Below are 22,391 nucleotides of genomic sequence, written 5' to 3' on the forward strand. Positions count from 1 at the left end.
TTAATTAAATAAGACAGAAGCTGCTAAGATTTGAAAGTAGTGTTAATTAGAGAAATTCTTGGTATTCAGAGCTAATCTCTAATCTATGGTTTAATTAATTGGTCAAGACAACCTTCTTTTATTTGTCCACATACATATGTAAATCGCAGTATTGCAGTAATTTTGATAATTTTCTAGGCGATGCAGATTACAAACCTCACGTTACCGCCATCCCGGACGTAAAAGAGATTGCATTGGATGGGGATGAAGACTTTTTAATCATAGCCTGCGACGGCCTTTGGGATTATCTCAGTGAAGATGCAGCTGCCCAAGAAGTTTATTATATGATCGCAGAAAATTCAGGTATGTTATTGTTTATGGAAACTTATTCACTTTGTAGGGAATTTGTAAAATATACGGGGAAAATATTTTGCGGAGTACAAATTTTATCAGTACAATAAAGCTTTATACCGGGCGATAATGAAGTTATGTGCCTTAAAAGAGTTCCGATATACAGTTACGGTGTTCTCTGAAATTAAAAAAGTACAAATAGATTTTTTTTGCACTCCACTCTTGAAAACTTCCCTATAGGAGAATTTGCTCGCATTGAATCTCCATAAAAGGAGTAATATATTATAAAAAACTGCAGAAAATTGATCTCTATTTCTGGTGATATTTTAAAAACCATGCATTAGGTACCACCGATCAGGAAGGAGTCAGCGATAGGAGTTTATGCGCTCTATGTCTAATTGTGCTGTCTTACGTTAAAAATTTCTCAACTTTTCTTTCAACTTCTTGTTAAATTTGCATCCATAAAGAAAGAAAGCGGTAAATTATCCATACACTATGTATTCGATTCTAAATCTCAATTCAAGAACAATTGAGTACGAAAATTTATTACCCACTTATCTATACAGAGGAAATGATGAGAGGTCTATCAAGCTTTATTACAGTCTTTCTAGACCAGGAAGCCCGACGTGTTTATTTTCAAAATTAAATATTCATTAGCAACAGCAATTTATAAAAAAATTGGTGAAGGGGTAAGAAATTACGAGTTTTTTGTAAATAAGTGGTCGCAATAAAGTTAAGTATTACTTATGCAAGTATCATTGAGATGGTGAGAATAATGTGTAGAACTTTTCAGTTTAGGTCATATCGTAAATCCCCTGCAGTTAATTATGGAAGATAACTGAATTTGGTTTTGTTATAAATTTTAATATCACCTTGCATATTATAATATTGTACATTCGTTATAGGTAAAATATATTCATATTTTAATAATTTTATTAAGCCCAAGGAATACAACTTGTCCGCATTTATCTTGCTTCGAGACATTTATTTTGAATAGACACGGTGACTAATGGTGCCGATGATGCATAAAGTGTGACTTATGTATTGAAGTTATTATTCCCTTAAAGGACGGCCCCATTAGGTTTAAATAAGTAATACTTATTTCTGTATTACTTTGAGATAGAGTTTTGGGTGATACAATCTTATCAGTCCTACAAATCGCAAGTAGCATAATATGTAATTTGAAGTCGTAGTTCTAAAAACAATACTTCAAAAAAGAAATTTTATGTTCTTGATAATTTCAAGATGTAATAAGTTAAACCAATTTCCATTGCATTTAGTTGCTAAAACTCGTGATAGTATTGACCCATACGGGCTTGTCCGATATGGCGTGGGCTAAAAGTAAAGGCACTCCCCTGTCGAATGAGGGATGATTTGGGTTAAACGTACGTGCCGTTCATACCTATTTATTTGGTTAGGTGCGCTTTTTCTAAAAACGACTTTTGGTTTCCATTATACGTTGTCGCTTTTAATCCAGCTGCAACGACCTCAATTACGTCCAGTTTGCACCTAATAAATTTACTACATTTATAACAAGTGGGTGGAGGCCGCTTAATTGCAGTCAAGATTTGATTCAAGGCAGCCATTCATCAGCTCATATTTGTCTTTGTGTTATGTACCCAATTTATATTTAACAACTGTTATTTTAAATGTGATCAGTAACAAGTAATTTGTAGTTACATTCAGAATTTAATGATATAAAAATCATACCATATTTGCAGGACGTTGTCGATTTACTTATATATTAGTGTGTGGAAGACTGGTCACTTTGAGTAATTTAATGATAATATTAAATAAAGTGACTCCAGTGAACAATGCGATACATTTTTTTGAATGGGTAATTTTCATTAATCAAAGTAATCTTTTGCTACCAATATTACTAGACGTACAAAAAGCTCCCATAATAATATTGCTGTTCACTTTGTTTAGTCGAAACATTAATTATTCAGGAAGATTCGCTGTAGACAACATACCTGGAATTGACATCACAATCTTGGTAAATTAATTACCTCTCGTTAGGCGATAATTATTCTCTTTAACTAACTGCTCATCGGCGAGTCTGTGCGATTTTAATATTCATTTTTCTCCTTCTGCGTCTTAATGTTCCTCGCTCACAATATTTGTTTCTGATGGAGAATTAGTTTTCCGGCCAACAATGCTAAAAAGCAAACAGTTTTCGTTTCTTGACGGTCTAAATAACACCGTTAAGTGTACGCTGTACCCGCTTAGGATCATTATTAAACATAACCATAATTTGGTTTAACTCAACCATGCCACGATATTCTTTTATGGATTTAATTTTATTTCTATGTACTTGGTTCCGTATTGAGTGTGTAGAGCTGCGGAGAAAGTTTTAATTGTTGTTTGTAGGAAGAAAAGAAGTTTTAAGGTATAAACAGGGCCGGCGTTGGTCAGTATGATGCCTTGGATAAATTTTTTTTATCATCACCTGCTTATCCTAAAGAAAAATTGCCGATCAGAATAGTGCGACCCCTTTCCTGCTCTCCATAAAGCATCAATTCTGGTGTTGGTGTGACCTTGATGATTCAAAGGTTATTAACACTGACCAGTCTTATATTTGTGGAAGATTATTGCAGAAGAAGACGATTTCAAGGTCGGATTTGCGATTCCCCGTTGATTATTTCCATTTGAAATTGACCTTTCTCTTATTAGCTAGATCTCAGTTAAAAAAATTAAATATCACTAGCTTTTAGAAAATCCTTTATGAATGGAGGTGTATAAACGCGAAAAAATGAGAGGTAGTAGGTTAGTTTCACGTGGGAAGTCCGACGGGCTCTCGCTGATCCATAATTAAACGTCTATTGAATTGCAAAAGATATGGCCCACGAGTTCAAGTGCATATTTCAGGGCCTATCACTTTCAGAGCGTACACAGTTATCTCATTCAAATTGGCTTTCTCACGCCACGCCGATGTATTCTGACATTTCTTGTATTCAAATGCGGATTATTTCTTCTATCTGCTTCCTCGAATCTATCGGTATTGACTTGGGGCATTTCTCTTGGGTGGAAATCTTCAGGTTAAAAGGAGTTTTCATTAAAATAACTATTAGTGTTCAACACCAAAGTTCATCATCTCCAGCAATAAAATAGCATTGTGTCTGTAACCACCAAATATCCTTGAATAGAGCTCGCTCAACGGTGTTTTTCTTTCGGTCTAGTAGAGTTGGACAGCCATAGGCGCCGGCAAGCAAATCCGGCATTAATAATAATATTTCTTCACCCCAGATAATGGTTTAAATTTGCAAAATTCTTGATGATCAGTTTATGAAACTGGACGTTCTTTGTAAGGAGGAGTGAATATTTAATGCCGTAACGGGGCAGGTTTGCTTGAAAAAATTACGGTCTTAAAAATTAATGATGCGAGTGCATAATAAAGACTAGTTTGAAGATAATTCATATTATACCATGAATACCAGAAAACCTAATACTAGGCGTGTTACGTGTGGTACCATTGAATGTAATAAGAGTGACACATATGGGTTTTCGGTAGTCCGTTGTTGCCGTTATGCAATATCCATTCTTCTAACCTGCTGAAGAAATAAGAATATTAATGGTTAGGAACTAAGAATTCGCCACTACGATTTCTGATAACAATGTCCTAACCATTAGTTCACAAGTATCGGAAGAAAGCGGCTCAATCAGTGAGTTTGATTTACGCCTCGTGCGATTCCTGAGCGTTCTAAAATCTGATAGTTTGGTGAGTCTGGCAATTGCAGCCATTGGTTTGTGTTGCAATTCCTACAAGAGCAAAAAAAATATGTTTTTTCAAGTTACCCATATTTATGGTTTACATTAAAAACAAAATATATATATTTTTATATATGGGTAATTGGGAAGTACACTTTCCTGGGCTGTGATTTTTTTGGGGTAAAGGGGTGATGATTAAAAATTTCGCCTAGGACGTCAGACATGCCAAGGCCAGCTGGGAACATTTCATATGTAGATTCTAAAAAAAAATTTGGTACGCCACTGTATTGTACTCTGAAAACTATTTCAAGGAACCGTCAAAGAAGTTTCGATAAAACACTCTGTCAAGACACATTGAAGGTAGAACCATGCGATTTTCACCTCTTGTTGCCAATAAAATATACTTTCCACAGATGTGCCTAATCACTCGAATCTATAAACATATCCCTCATTTTGAGGATTCTTAAAATTTCCTTTAGCATTTTCTTTAATGAGCCATCGAGTTTCCCCACATATATTCATATGTCCACTTCGATTTTAAATATACAAATTTTTCCTTGAAAGTCCATATCTTCATATTCTTGGGCCGTAAATCTAAGATTATCCGCTACGCCACTGTTTATAAGTTAATCACAAGTTTATTTTGCCTCCATTCTCTGCCGAAGAATAATTGCAATCTAGCAGGTTTAATATTGTTCTTCTTTCTTCTGCCACAGCCTTTTAGTGACGTGAGTTTATACATAACAATTGTCAACGTTTTATTTTTGTTTACTAATGTAATTCATCGCCGATTCTGTTTTGGAATTCGAGAATTGATAACAAGGTAAGTCTAGTTGAGAAGTAAAAAAGTAGTTTGGCTGAGGGCTTTGGTTAGATGTGCCGGTGTCCCGACTTTTCAGTGCCACCTGAAGCCCTTTTAACCCTATATTGTCTTTCACGCATGTAACTTAAGACCCATTTCCTATATCCGACCCTTTATAAGACTTCTTCTGGTTTGACGACATGTGTTTTTAGCTTAAATTACGCGGATCTATCCAATTTTACGGGACCAATCAACGATGGTAAACAAGCTTAAATTTAGCCTTGCAAAATATTTTTTATAGTAAACAGGAGCGGCTCGAGATCATTTTGCTTGCGCAAAAGCCATTCCGCGTGGTAGTAGTTACCACACATCCGTTGGGAAAAATCTAACAAGAAAACAATGTTAAAATGAAATGTTTTGTTTTCGCTGAAATATAAAGGTTGCTTATTCTGTCTACGCCAACACCGAAAGATAACTCCGTATATTTTTCGCTGCAATCAGAGCATCAACTTTTACATTCTTCGGTGAAATTTCTTCTTTGATGTAATACGAACGAAACCAGGTCAGCCCGATTTAATTGCTTCTTGTGAAAGGTCTTTGACATTTCGATAGGGTGGATATTATTTTTTCTTCATTGTTTCTTGAAATTTGTTTTTGGGCTCGAAGTTTATTGCCTGAGAAATTTACACATTGCTGGGCGCAACCTAGGGTAAAATTTTAATGCATCGATATGGGGTTGGCACATAGGGGGAACGACAGGCCGACTGCTCGCTCATCTAAAACGAATTATAATCTGGCGTGAAGATGCTTACAAATTATTTGTTTTTCTTTAAAGAATATGTTGCTAAAATTCTATATTTCAAGTAAACGTTTTTTTTTAATTTATAATATTAGTCTAATATGAACTATCTAATATGGTGCTTCCCCTCGACCTTATTTCACAGAGGGTATGAAATAGCCAATTTTCATATTATCTTGGGGTTGGTGTATTTGGGGTGATTCACCCCAAATACTTGCCCTAATGCGGATTGTTTGAGTCATTGGAATTTTGTGGCTATGCCGAGTGCTTGTATGAGTCTTCTTTTCCTGGAATTTCAGCTCATTGGTTTAACGTCTTAGGCTGACAATAATCAGATTTATTTGATTTCTTGTAAAAGTATTATTGATCATGTGTTTGGCAAAATGTCCGGTAATCTTATGCAGATTGATGATAGACTCTTCATTGGGGCAAAAGAAAAGGGGCGATTGGAGCACCAAAAGATAAAAAGCATCATCATCATTAGTGCATCAAAGTTACTGCTGTACATCACTAACATTGGATGTAGATGATAACAGAATCTTCCCATTAGGCTGTCATAGATATTAAATTGTCTTGCTGTTGCTCGTAGGAGTGACTTTAAATAGATCTGATTAAAGAGTAATTTAATTGTTCCTATCTTATAGGTTATTTTAGCGAGGAAATCAAACACTCATATAATCAAAATAACAGTCACGTGTCTTGACTAAATATCATGTTGAGTATACATTTGTTTAAGGGGTAGAAATGAAATCTAATGAGGCACGAGTTCCTCGTGTTCCCTCATACACTTGCCACAGGGTGGATAATTGGTTCTCTGTGTGTTTTGATGAATAATATTTTTTAAAGAGAAAGCTCCCATTATCTTGCGATTATTATATGGTTTTGCAGGCGTTTTACCTTTTTTGCAATCTTCTAGAACAACGCTCTCCTCGATGTAATCTACAGAAAAATGTATGATTAGTGGCAATCTGCAATGTAATAATGTTATGTCTTCCTCTCCTCTAGCAATCTAGCAATTAACTTATCTTTAATTAAACCTCATAATATTTCCTTTATTTTACGATATTCTTGTTACTTTGTAGGACATTATTTTTTGTGTGATTTTTACTCAGCTCTAGCATAACGATGTGAGTAAATAGGCGTACCTGCTAAATAAGAAATTTAAATAACATAATACGAATTAACATAACGTGTCATATTAAACCACGGTTGTACTGCACTATGCTACAGAATTATCCTTTGCGAGAGTAACATATTACTTGGTTGTTTGAGTCATCTTGTGGCGTACGGTACTCCCACTTGTGGCGCCTTTGATTTTAATTTATTTGACAGAAGACTTTCTTTTAAATTGGTACTTGCGGAAAAACGAGCTAAAAGAATGCCTCTTATTTCACGGTCTTACACGAGTGGCTTTAGTGCCTTTAAAACATCATATAAAGTAGGTTTTTATGTCATTCGTTTTTGTCTCGGGTATGTACTCGATGTGGTCAGCCACGCGATGGCGCTTAGGTCCATTGTAAATACAGAAAGTAAGGTTTTCAAAAAGAAGATAAAACCTATCCATGATTTGATTTTTACCATTATAGATTCCTAAAACTGTTTTATCGCAAGGCTACAAAGGCGATTAATTTCTTTTGTGTATTGTTTCAAAGAACCAAGCCTAAACTAATTTAAAATTAAACCGCCATGTGATGGCTTATTTGTTTAAAAAATTGCAAATGTGCAAATTGCAATTTTTAGACTCGTTTACGTCATACTAACGTAAATTTCCGCTTTTGTGTTCAGTTAATTTTTTCCCATAAAATCAAAAGTCTCAATTTGGAGCCAATTTTTTTTAGCAGGAAGAGACTCAAATTAAATTCCTAAATTATCTTTATCAAAAAAGGAATCTGCTAGAAAGTCCTGCCCTGGATTTTTTATATTTTTTTATTTTTGGCAATTAATAAAGTGCAGATCAGTGCGATGTATCTTTAATATCCGGTAACAAGGCACAAAACAAATTTTAGAAGTAAATATTTAGTTTTATGTAAAACCACAAAAGAAAGCTCTGACGGCTGAGGTGTCGTCAAAGTATTGATAATTAGTGGTTTTGTATCATGTATAAATAAATAAATTTTTGCGTTACATCACAGCCAATATAACATCGTTCAAACTATGCTTGAGTCGATAGAAACGAAAATAATTTAAATTGCTCTTTCCAGGTCTATCTAATAAATTCAATCTAATTTTCTTCTTCGTTAATTGTTTTTAAGCAATTGCCCTCTTCTTTAAAATGACGTCAAATTTACTGAATACAAGCTTTGTCTTCTCTCCTCTTGATCGTTTGTCTCGCCTGAACCAGTTTTTTTCGTCTCGAGCAATATCTTCTAAAGACACCCGGTCTGGTCCTCTGGCGATCGGATAGTGTGCGATTCCCCGGGGCGCCTGCCTACCCACTAAAAACCTCGTGTTTCCATTCCTACAGCCTGCACTGATGTGGAACTATCCCTGAAGGACAGTGTCAGTATCGAGAAGGTATAGAAATTAGGCTGTTGTATTGTTTGGTCAAGTTTATTTATTGTAGTCTTGTGTAGTAGCGTGTAGTATTTTTTTTGTCATTTTAAGTAGATGGGGATATTGCACCCCCATTATGTGGTACATTCCTTCCTTTGATTAGGTTCGATGTTGTTGTCTTTCTTGTGTGGCGCGCTTCATGCGTTCCTTTTCTTTGATCATCGCAGAAATAGAATTGTTGTAGCGGTCTTACATTGTTTTGCATTCCAACATCTCGTTGATGAGGAAAGTTATCTACAAATTCGATTAGGATGTTTTTTTGGTTTTGCTGTCACCGGCCTTGGAAGACATAGTATTCAACTGACGCCTGTTGCTGTCCACAAGTATATATATATGATCAATCGCTTGGTCCACAAACCCTTGTCCATCGTTTGAACATGATTGTTCGCTTAATTTCTCGCGTATCTGCCTCCGTAGGTCGAAAGAGAGAGCGCTGAGACTGATGCGTTCCCCCAGGAGGAGATGGCCTCTGAGAACATTGTGTTGTACGCTCAAGTGATTCACATTAAGACTTTTTTTTTTAATACTTGAGAGCATCTGTGCGAACTTTTTTGCTGTCGCTATATATATATATATATATATATATATATATATATATATACAGGGTGTCCTCGAATTACGTGGCCAAAATAATACCGCAGATTGTTTGAGTGAAAATAAGTCGATTTAACTAAACTTCCCTCAGTCCAAAAGTTGATAATTATGGAGCTACAGGGTGTTAAAGTTGAAAAAAAAATCACATTTTCTTTAATATCTTTCGATTTATTTGAGTTAATTTCACGAAATTTCATATTTGAGGGTGTTTTAGGATACGAAATTCAAATTTATTAACGATTTAGTTGTTTCTTCTAGGGGGCGCCACAAGCGACCATTAGGACACATTTAAATCTCTGTAACTTTTTCGTGCCACGGTGTATATTATTTTGGTATTTAAAAACCTTTTTCCCTACCTTTTATACTTAGAAAAGGTATACTTTATTGACGTCGCTAGAAGCAACGGTTTTGGAGAAAAACGCATAATTCTAATGCGCTGCATATTTGCGTTAGCGCTTTTAAGTAAATAACTCAGTTGGCTATGTTTTTAATTGACATTTTAACACTTGAATTTGTTTCTCAAATGTCAGGTTTTTTATTTAGCCCTCAGTTTTTATTGTCAGTTTTGCTTCTTGTTCCTGTAAATATCCATAAGTATGGCCAATAAATTCACTTATTCTGAAATGGTGGATATGCTGTTGGTTTATGGACTTTGCCGTTGTAATAGTCAAAATAATATGTGATTTTGAAAACTTATTGTTATACCTTTACTAATAATTATTTTTGAAAAACTTAATTTTTTTTAACGGAAAATAATTTTAAGGTAATTTGCATGCATCATCAGGCTTAGATGCATTTTTCTCCAAAACCGTTGCTTCTAGCGACGTCAATAAAGTATACCTTTTCTAAGTATAAAAGGTAGGGAAAAAGGTTTTTAAATACCAAAATAATATACACCGTGGCACGAAAAAGTTACAGAGATTTAAATGTGTCCTAATGGTCGCTTGTGGTGCCCCCTAGAAGAAACAACTAAATCGTTAATAAATTTGAATTTCGTATCCTAAAACACCCTCAAATATGAAATTTCGTGAAATTAACTCAAATAAATCGAAAGATATTAAAGAAAATGTGATTTTTTTTTCAACTTTAACACCCTGTAGCTCCATAATTATCAACTTTTGGACTGAGGGAAGTTTAGTTAAATCGACTTATTTTCACTCAAACAATCTGCGGTATTATTTTGGCCACGTAATTCGAGGACACCCTGTATATATCCCCTTCCCAAATATGGAAAACGTGAACCAGTTTAAACATAAAAAAGAAGCAAATCAGTGCAGTTTAAATAAACTCCCATTTCACGTCATTGACAAGGTCTTGCAACCGAGTTGCATAACGGTACAAGGCGTGTAATTATTTATTTTACACCCATTTTTTTAAAAGCTGAAGTGACTCATTATTGGCTTTAATTCACCCTGATTCCGGATTTGCGTTGTTGCGATTTACTTTTTATTAGTTCTAAATAATGCGGTATACTACTTTGGCTTGATAAATGTAGCATAGCCCCTCTCCGTCCGACAGATGTGAGCTAGAGACGCACCCTGATCGTTCAAAATTACTAATAAAAATTGTCATCAACCTTAAACTTGAGATCATTTATTTCCAATGTCTAGCTCATCTAACAATTGTTATTAATGTGATTTATAATTCGGTTAGATCAATGAAGCTGATTAGAGGAGCAGCATCTTTTGTTGTGAGGAAGAGGGCTCAGCAACATTTCCATATGTCAAATGTATTAATACTCGCGGTTATTTTAGTTACATAAGATGCTAACAGTCAGGACTCAGGATAATATTTTAAGATTTATCGCCCGAGACAAGCAAGAGTAATGTCAGGGAATATTTTATTAGTCGCGACTCTAACTGGACTCGGTATTACTCAGCCGCATATTAATGAGTGAAAAAATAACCGCGATGTTTCCGCCAATTATTCGTATCTTTACAATCGAGATGCATTTTCAATAAACAATTATTAATTTAAGTGTTGTAAATTGCATATTAAAAAATAAAACACCAATTTCCTTTTTTATCTAGGCAGTGCACGTTCGGAATGCGTGAAATTGATTTTGGATAGGTTTTTTTATATGGGTATAATTAACCAAAGGTATTTCGTGCGCTTTGTCGGCTTCAGTTTCTTTGTCTTGTCATCTTGAATTGGAACCCAATTTAGAACAGAACCGGGGATTTAGCATCTTAATATTTTCAAAATTGTAGCATCCGCATTACAGCCTGACATACCTTAGAAATGACCATCCGAGGCACTTACGAGAATTAAAAGTGTGTGGGCACGTAGATACGTGGTTGTCGAGATATAAAATGGCAACTTTGATGAATATTTTATACGGACATATACACAGCATATTTTCGTATGCACATCCGACAGTTCAAGGTAGAAATATTAACGCTGCAAGTAAAATTTATGGTCACTAGGCCATATGTTTATACATTTTGCAAATTTCAAAGCCGCTCAATGGCCCTTTGCAAATGCGATGGTGAAGCTTCGAACAGTTCAGCTTTGCGGAGATTAACACACCATTGCTAAATATTATTTACTTGGGCAATGAACCTCTCCAGACCGGAAATATGCAGCGGTAAAAAAGTTTTGGCCATGTGCCCGCGTTTGAGTCAAATGTGTACCAAAAACTTCCGGGCAGCCTTACCTTCGCTAATAATACACTTTTCTTGAAATGATGTAACTTTTAGTGTTACATTACACCTGGTAAAATTATGTTCTTGGGTGGTGGATACGTGGCTGATTGAAGAGAAATTTCGCCTATATTAACCGTGGAGGATTGGCACAGTTGAAAAAATGCTTCTTGCAAAAATAAAAAAAAAATTTTAAATTTTACGTGCGATTTTATAATGGGCGGATTTTTTGAGTTTGCCAATAGAAAGTGGTTTTGGAGTGATATATGTATTTCAGATGTGGAAGTAAACACCTTGTGTATTTTTTAATTGCGAATTCGTGTCATTGTTCTAACGTTTCTTGTCTCTGTCGAAGTAATAAAGAAAAAAAATTGCTAGTCAGGGCTGTATTACCGGAAATCACTAAAATCGTTAATTAAAATTTGGAAGTAAAATTGTAATCAATTTTGTTGTAATACTATCCTTTTTAAGCATTACTATTATAATATGTTAAATGTCTCCATAAACGGCTCTTTTCCACTTTATCCATCTACATATCTTTGCGTCCTTGCGTTTCAAATATGGCAATAGTTGTGTAATGGATCTTGACACAGCAAACTCAACTACGTGTACTACTTAAATGGGACCACCTTGTCTAGGAAATACATATCAGAGCCTTACAACTTTTTGATAAGAATATCTTCTGTTTTTGCAGAGAAACAAATTCCTATTCTATCACGTCGTGAATCAAGCGTTTCAAATCCGTCAATTTGCAACAATTTGCGTGTAAATTCAGGTCTAGCAACCATACCTAACGAGTTCATTTTATCAAAGTTTGCCGGCTGCTTGAAACCTTGAAAAATGTCAAACCTCGGGGCTCTAGAATGCATTGTTTCCCGAACATAATTCAATTTACTGATAAGCGTGTACTAGCTGTAATAAAAAGCCATAAGGCTGGGTTCTTGTAGCCGTTGAATAGGCTCATGTTTAATTGGATTGCCTTCAAGAAAACTTTGAAATAGGCAGAAAAACAAATTGTATTTTACAACATACGAACCCAGTAACCCAGAATTAATGAGAGAGTCGCAGTGAATTGCAATGGCAAAGCCCCGGGCTTAATTGTACGGAACACTGAAATAGTTTTAACAATTTAATAATGTTAATGCTTGTAATGGTTGACATATGTTTCGTGACTTCTCCACGGGGTTTAGCTCTAAACAAGATTATTTATAGAGTCCCAGAGTGACTAATAATAAACGACGAGAAGACCCAATCTACATGGCAATTAGTCATTAGACATTTAAAGAAAGGGAAGGAGTGGTTCGGGAAGACATGTTTAATCTTGATTTTGCATCTCTTTGCATAATTTATTACCGATAACGACTGAAATCATGAAGCTTGACTAATCTTAATGCTTTTTTAACTCAAAATTCATCCTGACCAGCAGCTGGTTCCATTGGGATTCGAAGTTCTCGCACACCAAATTTATTCCCTGAGCTCATGTGGGATAAGTCAGATTAGAATGGGTACAATACTGATAAGATCGCAACAATACTTTCTCATCCATCACCATCAGAACGTTTCGTTCGCCTTGCAAATATAATTAAGCATATTCTCCCTATTAATTTCGTTACGGTAATTAGCAACTGTTACTAGTGAATTACTTGTTGCCTTACGAGATCGTAAAACATGTTGGCTTATTCAAGCAAAAACAGAAGGTATCGATAATAGGTCGTTAATAAGGTGAAAGTACACCGTTTTTTGTGTTCTCTTTGTAGTCCACTGCAAACATTGATTTGCATATTTCGAACATCACCACGTAACATTCGGGCCTGGACAAGAATCTATTAGTTTCGCAGACTGTTTGTCTCATACTGACTTGAGGCTGCGTCCGCCATCTAATTCTGGAGCGTTATATAATCAAGACTGTTACTCATCATGAGAATGCAATGAGTCATTTTCACTCTATGATTTGCTTTTTAAAGGTTTTTTACAGAATAACGTTGTAATTGTTGCAATTTGCAGCGAAGTGTTTAAAACGCGATTGTTAGTGTTTTGTCACATTCATTTGATTTAATTGTCTCCTGGGTAATATCTCAGGTTAATAATAAATGAAGAATTTCACAAGGAAATTTTGCGTTTGTTGTTGCGTTGTGTGTGCAGAGCCTTGAAACAGCGAATTTTTTTATTAAACGCTTTTTTGTCAACAAACGTCGTAGCTAAATCCAACGGCAACAACTGCTTCTGAGTAACTCTGACTCATTGCAATTTCGCCTGACGTTCAAGGTTAATATTTTTTGTTTATATACTGTATTTATCCTTTTTATGCCTTATTAGAAAAGCATATGCAATCCGTTAGTATATTATTAATAAATTGGAGCGATATTAATTTTGTTCAGGTTGATAGTAATGTAATTCCAACGTTCTTCCAAGTAAATCTCAATGGAGCGGGATATTTAGAATTTTTGCAGGAAAAACTCGCTCCGAATTTATTTACTGTTTCCTAATCCGGTTGAAGTTGATGTTCCGAATAGAAACATCTGGTTTCAACAAGATGATGCACCTAATCATTTTGTAAAACCTGTCCGTGAGTATCTGGATGATGTATGTCAAGGCAGATGGATTGGTAAAAGAGCCCCTTTGAATGGCCACCCAGGTCTTCGGATTTAACACCTACGAACTATTTCTTATGGTGGTATTTGAAAAGCAAAGTTTTCATGATCAAATCGGAAAAAATTCAGGAGTGACAAGAATGAATAAGGCAGGAGTGTAGGCTTATTTTTGCTAAAGTAATTAGAAATGTTCAAAACGAACTTCAGTTCCGTTTAGGGTGTTGTTAGTTAGTAAATGAAGAACATTTTGAGCATTTATTGTATAAAGATTATTGAATTAAAGATTTCTTGATTTTTCGAATTAGTTGATATTTGTTAAATGTCTTTTAAATGACTAGAAATAAAAATTTGGCATTTTGTACGCATGTGTAACTTGATATACTAAGAATAGCCGTAAAGAAATTAGAATTGTCATTTAAAAAAATAGTCGATGGCGTTATATCTCAAATTTGGCACAAGCTGTATAAAATTTTCTTACATCAAAAAGAGCACAATTGAAAATATCAATCGACATGTCCGAACGTATTTCCGAAACAAAAACTGTGTTTGATTTACTGAATTTGTTCTAAGTTAGAAACTTGCACTGTATAAAATCTGATCCATTGTACTACTTTTACAACTAAATAGGTATACCAAATTTGATAAATTAATTCTAGGCGTTGCAATTTTTGTGACAATTAGTATACTACTAATGTTGTTTCGTCCAAAGGAAAACGCAAGCATGAGTTGAACAGTTACACTTCGAGATCAAAGCTTTTACGATATAAATCGTGCGCTTTGTCATAATAATTATAACTATATCGTATAAACAATGGTAATAATGCAATTCGAGATGTAGACAGTCGGATGGTTTGCGGCACTATTTTATTTCCCATTTCATGGTCGGAATAACAGTAAAATAATAAATTATGTTTTTAATCTTTAACTAGCTTTAAGTTCGCTGTAAACACGGAGGCGCAGCATGGTCAACTATTATTTTTTTTCAGATATGCCTCCGTTGGGATTTCTCAAGTACACCCCCATGACTGACCTCCACAAGAGGGCACCCTGTATAACGCGTGTGGTACTAGGTTATTATCGCACGCGAGCGAAATTCGCGAATGAAGCCGGTGAGATGAGGTTCACGGACCTCACTCACATACGGTAATAACCTACTTACCACATTTATTACATAATAATATTATTATTAACAGCCGTCGAAAATCTACTTCTACGACATTCAAAATGGGTTATCGTCCCTTTGATTGGTGGTCCAACATTCATGTCCAATTTTCAAGTTCTGTAGTGACCAATTACTAATTCATCACATGCCAATTACAATTTACATAACTAATCTATGCGAACCAGCCCCTCGTCTAATTATTATATAGCGTATCCCAAAGCTAAGTCCACCCTGTAACGGTTGTCTGCGAACAACTCATCGCAGTCAGCACGAACTGCACGATCGGGCTTTCGTTTGGTTGCGTTCAGCCTGCGGTGACTCATCTGGCGGCCGGCAAAATCAACGAAGTTTCCTGTGGCGAGTGTGCTTCGATAGTCGAAAGTCGAGCTTAATACCGCTTTTGAGCTTTCTGATTTGCGTGAATTTCGCGTGAAAATCCTGTTTTTTCTTCGCCGAAAATAATCAAACGCGGGGATTTTTTGTGAGACAGGTGTGGTTTGACTGGTCAGGTATGTCCATGTTACTTGATAAATGCATCAACTCACTTCCAGTCCAAGAATAAGTTTTTGTCTTTTTGCGCTAAGCGAAAAAAAGATATGAAAATGTGTTTTCTACGTGTGTGGTGGATCGGTCATCTTTAGAAATGTTTTGACGAATCACCGGCGATTGAATCGCTCATCTCTCACCCTTTTGAGAAAATTTTTCAGAAATATGTGAAACACTCTGAAACTTGCGCAATTTTTGAGAGAAGGATTTTTTTCAATTTTCTTAATTTACGTATTCATAGTCTACACATTTTAGTTGCGTTGATTGTCGTTTTTATACTAATTTTTTCCCGGCGGTTTTAAGACGATAACTGATGATTTGTCCTCGAAACGTTAACCAGGGTTTTGGTCTGAACTCTGAGCATAGTGCGAATCCTATTCTTGGCTTAATTTTACTGAGAACAATGTGCAGTCCCACTGTTCTAGCGGTCCCTACTTGCATTCGAGACCTAATCTCAATCAAATAAGTAGTTTTAGTAGGTGTTCCATAGATTCTAGGGCGTCAGCAGTGCACTTAGCAATTTACTTAAAATGTATTTTTTCCCCGATTTCTTTATAGGTAATTTCAAAATAATCTACTTTCTCGTTCATAGGCGAAAGCACTACTTAACATCATTTTGTATGATAATAATGATTTTTCATACACCATTTTCTAAATACCATACGCACAGAGTTTCATTTTTTTACAGTTACGTGTATGTAATTAGTCAATGGTGGATGAGTTTTTCGATTTAATAGTTACCGTGTATAGGCGTGTATAATCATTTATCAGCATTCAGAAGAATTTTGGTTGATCAAAGAAATTTTTCTCTTTATTTGGGAAAAAAGTTCCACTTATTTAAAAGAAAAATGCTTCTAGATTTAACTATTTTTGAGATATTTGCTAGCTCACTGTTGAATAGTTATTTGGATTTAAATCAGTTATCAATCAAAATTCAAGGCGTGACTTGTTTATTCGCTCAATCGCACAACAAATAATTCCTAATTTGGTTTTCCAAAACTGTTCCTTTATATGTAGATTACGTATTCAGTACTAGATAACGTTATCTATAGATTATCATTTCCAGTAATTACTACGTACCAATCATACTATGGGTTCTTGTTGTATTGTTAAATTTATCGATGTGTTAGAAATGCGCTAAAATTTAAAGATAAGATTGCGGGCAATCTGTAGTTTAATATTTCTAAGTACTTCTATAGTAAAAATTTAACTGTGTGCTAGAAAATTGACTAACAGATTGCTAGCAGGCTTTGCTATTAACTCTAAACGTGCGAGTTGCAAGCGTGTTGGAATGAGACCGGATTTTTCCGTGCAGGAATATCTATAATAATTCTAGAAAGAAATTTTTGTGTTAAAGTCTCCACAAATTGATCAAGGAGGTTCGGCTCATATAACTGATATAAATAATTTAAAATGTAAGGTATATATAATTAAAGTAGTCGCGACTGCAGGTGATGGGGTCACGAGTATTAAGACGTATTGCTGGTGTATCATATATGGTGGATAGTTAACCCAATTGGGTTTGCTTCTTCGCATTAAAAAGGGTTTAAAAAATAAAAAATATTTTAACTCCCTTTTGTTAAATAATTTTTAAATTGTCGATTCAAAGGGACACAAATGACGCATTCCTTGATTCCTCTTTCCAATTAACATTTTAAGAGTTACGATATCCGACGGTCTAGAGAATCGCCGGGATATTTTTGAAAATTGGCCATAAAATTTACGTTATTATTTAATTTTTTAATGAAATACCGATTTGGAAAGAACTTAATTTGTGACTAACTGTGTATCTCTAACTTTTCTTTGAAAATTTTGCCTCATTCTTCTCAGGACACCGATGCCTTTTAACTTTCCTAAAAACAAGTTATTTGAGATCCCGACCGATGGTTCGTGAAACTCAAGACATTTATACGGTTTACATATGAAGAAGTTTAAAAATAACCAGACATAAATGTACCGCAATGAATCACGATGAAAGTCGTGCTATGTCGCCATTGAAATGTTTCTCGAATAAATGCGAACAAAACCACATGAGAAATGCTGTCACCCATTTAAAAATACATATATGAAAATTTGGGTGAAACCGAAAATAAGTTAGTACTCGGCACATAACTGTTTTATGGTATGGAAACGTTAATCTGCTCTGTTAGTTTTTCATGAGCATCTTAAAGCGGGCTCAATAATCCAAAACATAGGAAGTTTTAGATGGTTGGTTCTCTAACCTTTTTTTTGTAGCGGATAAGAGCACTGTGTTAAGCTTCGGTTGAAGTCCTTTGATATTGTTGGTGTTGTCGACCTCCAAGTGTGAGATTCCCTTGGGACAACCCAGGGGATACCCACTAAATATCCTTTCAATTCTTCACCCCGTTTCCATTCTGACCATTGCTAGGCATTACTTCAGATGGTAAACTCATACAGTTGTACAGCAAAGTATACTCGTACATACCCCCTCGAAATATGGGATATTATAAAAAAAATAGGACCAGGTTTTGAAATAACCTTAAAAAGATAACATACATAATTGTATAACAAAACACTCAATTTAAGGACAAAAAATAGACAGACATATCCCTTTAAATTATTGAAAATATAATATAAAAAAAACGAATATTTTTTTGGTCTGCTTGCGTTTTTTTTAACTCCGTTTAGCACTTAAATTAGAAGGTCGTTCACTTCGGGATTTACTTTTTAAAGAATTATTTTTAAGATCGTTTTTTATTACTATTTGCACACAAGATTTTGGTTTTGACACGATTTTACTAATTTCCCGAAGTGATTTTCCTTCTGATTTTAATTTGATAATTATTTCACGTATTTTTTATGAAATTTATTTGATTTTATTGTCCATTTTTACACTTGTACTGTTTTAATTTACCAACAAATAGTTAATGAAAGAAATAAAACTCCTCACCTCGTCAATTGATCGTAAACTAATAAAAGTTCCAAGCAGAATGTAAAAACAAAGTATCCTTTTTGAGCATAAAATGAACATTTTGTGATATTTCCCCGAGATTTGGCTGTTAAGGTCGATAGATTAACATAGTACGTTGTTATACAATTGTGTTTGTTGTCTTTCGATGGTTATTTCAAAATCTAGTCATAGCTTTTTATAATATCCCATATTTCAAGTGAGGTATCTATACTTTATTAGACAACTGTGTATATATTTTTTGCTTCTCACACTTTCTTCTGTACTTTGTGGATCCACTCTGCCTGCGTCTTTATCTGCATGACTGCCTTCAGGTACCCTCTAATTGCATTTAAGTGTCTATGTGGTTTTAATAGGAGTTTCGCAAAGATTTATTTGTTAAATTCTTAGATGCAAGTGTTAGTCAGTTCTCTTCTCAGATCGGAAAATTTTTGACATTCAAATATCGTGCGTTCCGGGTTATCCGGTTTTTGACAGAAACAACGTTCGTCAGTGTCCGACTTACCGATTCTCTTTAAGTGCCTGCAGAAAACCCAATGTCCCATGAGTACCTTAGATAGTAGTCCATCTCCCCCTTACTTGGGATCTATCATTGTCCTCAAATCTAAAATTAAAATCTTGATCCATCCCTCACGCTCTGTCCATATTTCTACCCATGCTGCATCTCCCTCTGACTTTTCTCTTCCGTTTACTGGCTTTTTTATACAGTGGTTCTTTAATGTGAACTCACCTGTATTTGGGAGTATTGAGTATGTTGTTAAGAAGCTAAAAGCGTACCATCCGAAGAATGGATTCGATTTCGTATTCGATTCAAGGGTTAATCGAATACAGTGTGTAAATTGAATTTAACAGAACTCGGTATAATAATTAATTAATTATAATTATTATGTTGTGGGTGCCATAACCCGGGTTATGGTTTAATAAATGACTGATACAATACTGGTATTATAAAAGAAATCGACGGTTGATTCAAGCACGAAATTACTAAATGGGATATTCAGCATGTGATGCATTGGTTTAATGCCCAAGTGAATTAGTATTCGTAGCGTGCTCGTCCGCGCATTCTGCACTTCGTGAGAGTATGTATGTTGAATTTTTAAGTCATATACACTAATTACATAGTGGCAACTAATTTTTCTATTCAATTTTAAATAAATTGTTACACAAATTACGTTCCCTTCGTTTTGCTCGTAAGCACTAATATCGTTTCGTGATAACAACAGAAATACATTTTTATCTTTGATAAGTCTGCTCTGTCGCACTTCGTTCATTGTTTTTATCGGAAATTCAATATTATTTTCATGATATGGGACGGCTTGAAACAAACCGCTGATATAACTTTTACGAGCTAATTAACCACAATATAATATTTTATGGTATAAAAGTTTCAGCAAATCTTGGTATATTTAACATTTTCACACCCAACTCTGTAAAGGGGCAAAATGTCGATTAACGAGGAGGATAAACTGATTAAAGAAAGACATTGAATTATTGAAAGTGCAGTAGTAACTCAACCGAGGTGTACTTTGCAAAGGTTTTCCGCTGTTAACACGCCGCTGAATCTGATGAATGTAATATCAAAGGCAACAACGACTCGATTTGGTGCCATTAAATTGGCATTAGCGTTACCAAGCATAAAGCAATCCCGAGTTTCTTGCACTTGTTGTGAAAATTAAGCTTTTTGCTTTACTGCACCAAACAAACATCAGTAAAATATTTACTAAAACCGGCAATGTGCAGCCTCAAGTTGTGCATTCTTCCTCTTTAAGTCATAGAGGAAATCCCTCCTCTTTAATCTTTGACTCGATTTGATATTTTTTAAAAGAATTTTCAACTACTACAGGTGTTTTTCTCTGGTGATCGTAGCCGCTCTCTTTCCATTTATGGCTTCGGATTCAAAAATTGGGTTGATTGCGTAGGGATAAAGAGAAGAAAGGCCTTGGGCCCAGACCGTGAATGGAGATTGGCGCCATTATGATTTTTTAACAACAATGACCACCTAAAATTATTATCCGCGAACGTCCATAGTATAAAAATATGAACCCAATGTGTGCTGCTAGCCAAAATCTTGTTTTTCTGATTAAATGTATGATTAAGTACTTAAAAATGCGCTGAGCGTCGGCGCTCGTACTGTAAAGATTCAAACGTAATGTGTACCTTCTGTTGGTGGTTGGTCCAAAATAAGGGACCAGAAGTGTGTATGATCCTCCTCGTGGGACCGAATTGGGGTGTTTCCGCAAAGTGGCCGCCAAGATAGTTATGGGCTGGATAATCACGTTCGAACAACTCTGAATTCGTTCACGCTTTCGTGCAAAACGCACCAACAACCTTCCTAACCATAACTAACGTTTGTTGGTAGAAAGTAATGATTCGGGAGTTAACGTTCCAGATATGTCAAGGCCGTTTTTACAGAAGTGCATTAAGAATAATTACATCTTATGGTTACTTGTACAATAATGTTTGATCTTGTCATGTAAAAGAGTTTTATTAAAGTAAACGCAAAGTCAGCATTTGCCTGTGTCGGTAGAACTCGTGCAGTTGTGACTTAACTCACGCGATACAAAAATATCGATAAATACGGGCAAAGAAAAATGCGGCGCCGGGCTAATACCTAAAAAAGAATATTTATGTATGACGGTAGATATATAAGACAAAACAACGCTTCGAGGCGGATAGCGCGGTTGCCACGTTGACTTAGATGTAACAAAACACAGGTCTTAACACTTTCTATATACAAAACGTATGTTAGATAAAAACAAATTTATTCGAAGATTAGAATTTTATTTGTTGAATGGATTTGAAGAAGAACCACTTTAAAACATGTTTTATAAACAGGAAGGAGAAGAAGTGAGAGCTGGATCATGGTGTTGCCACCAACGTGAATTTTCCAAACAAAGATTGAACTAAAGGGTTGATTAAGAAGATCTAAGCGTTCCTAAGTTCGTAACAGATTATGTAATAGCCAGAAAAGAATACATATTTCAAATGTACAAGATCCGTGCAGAGTGCAGCAAACAAATGCAACAATGCTACAACGTCAAAAATATAATTAAACAATAAACTAGAAATCAAATACATTAAAAATGGATTTAGCTGAATCAACTACGAAGAATAAGATTTGTTTGAAAATTGCTGAAGGCTGCAGAATGATCTATCATTTCTTCACTGAAACGGGAAGTTCAAGGAAGCACAGTGCTCTCTTCGTTTTCTTCAAAAGAGACAAAATCAAAGAGAAGTTCTGCAAATATACTTAAGGAATATTGCGGAAATATCCAATCAAAAATAATTATTGATGCTCATCTCGTGCAAGCACCACAAGGCAAGTGTATGTAGCACGAAAGACGTAAGAGCTTTTCAATACGATGGAGAATTGTAAAAGCATTTTACACATATTTAAGTGAAATTTAAAAAAGTAAAAGTTTGCCACGATTAGATTTTATGATATTTTTGCACCCCACCCATTAAACGCGCTAAAATAAATTGCTTATTCAATTCCACACATTTGTAATTACTCATGCGGATCCTTAATAAGTGAGGCACGTATCCCCAACTTCCCATGAGATCATCGGTTAAATCCACAATATGAACATTACTTTTACTAGCTTGGGTTTACTGAATAGTCAGAGTTATTAACGCTGCAAACTCAAAAATTTATCGGATCAAATTGTACCACTTGGAAAAACTGGTAAACGCACACCTATACGATCATTTAGAATCCCTCCCAGACTCTTTTGT

General features: G+C 35.1%; 1 protein-coding gene across 1 annotated transcript in view; it reads left to right on the plus strand.

Moving 5' to 3' along the window:
* Positions 1 to 22,391, plus strand: part of LOC136343427 (uncharacterized) — a 56,816-nt gene that overhangs the window by 8,866 nt on the left and 25,559 nt on the right. Inside the window, exon 7 of the mRNA XM_066290151.1 lies at positions 178 to 342. Within this exon, the coding sequence (XP_066146248.1) occupies positions 178 to 342 (165 nt within the window). The remainder of the gene's footprint in view (positions 1 to 177; positions 343 to 22,391) is intronic.

This window comes from Euwallacea fornicatus, chromosome 14 (genome assembly GCF_040115645.1).
Source record: "Euwallacea fornicatus isolate EFF26 chromosome 14, ASM4011564v1, whole genome shotgun sequence".
Lineage (NCBI taxonomy): Eukaryota > Metazoa > Arthropoda > Insecta > Coleoptera > Curculionidae > Euwallacea > Euwallacea fornicatus.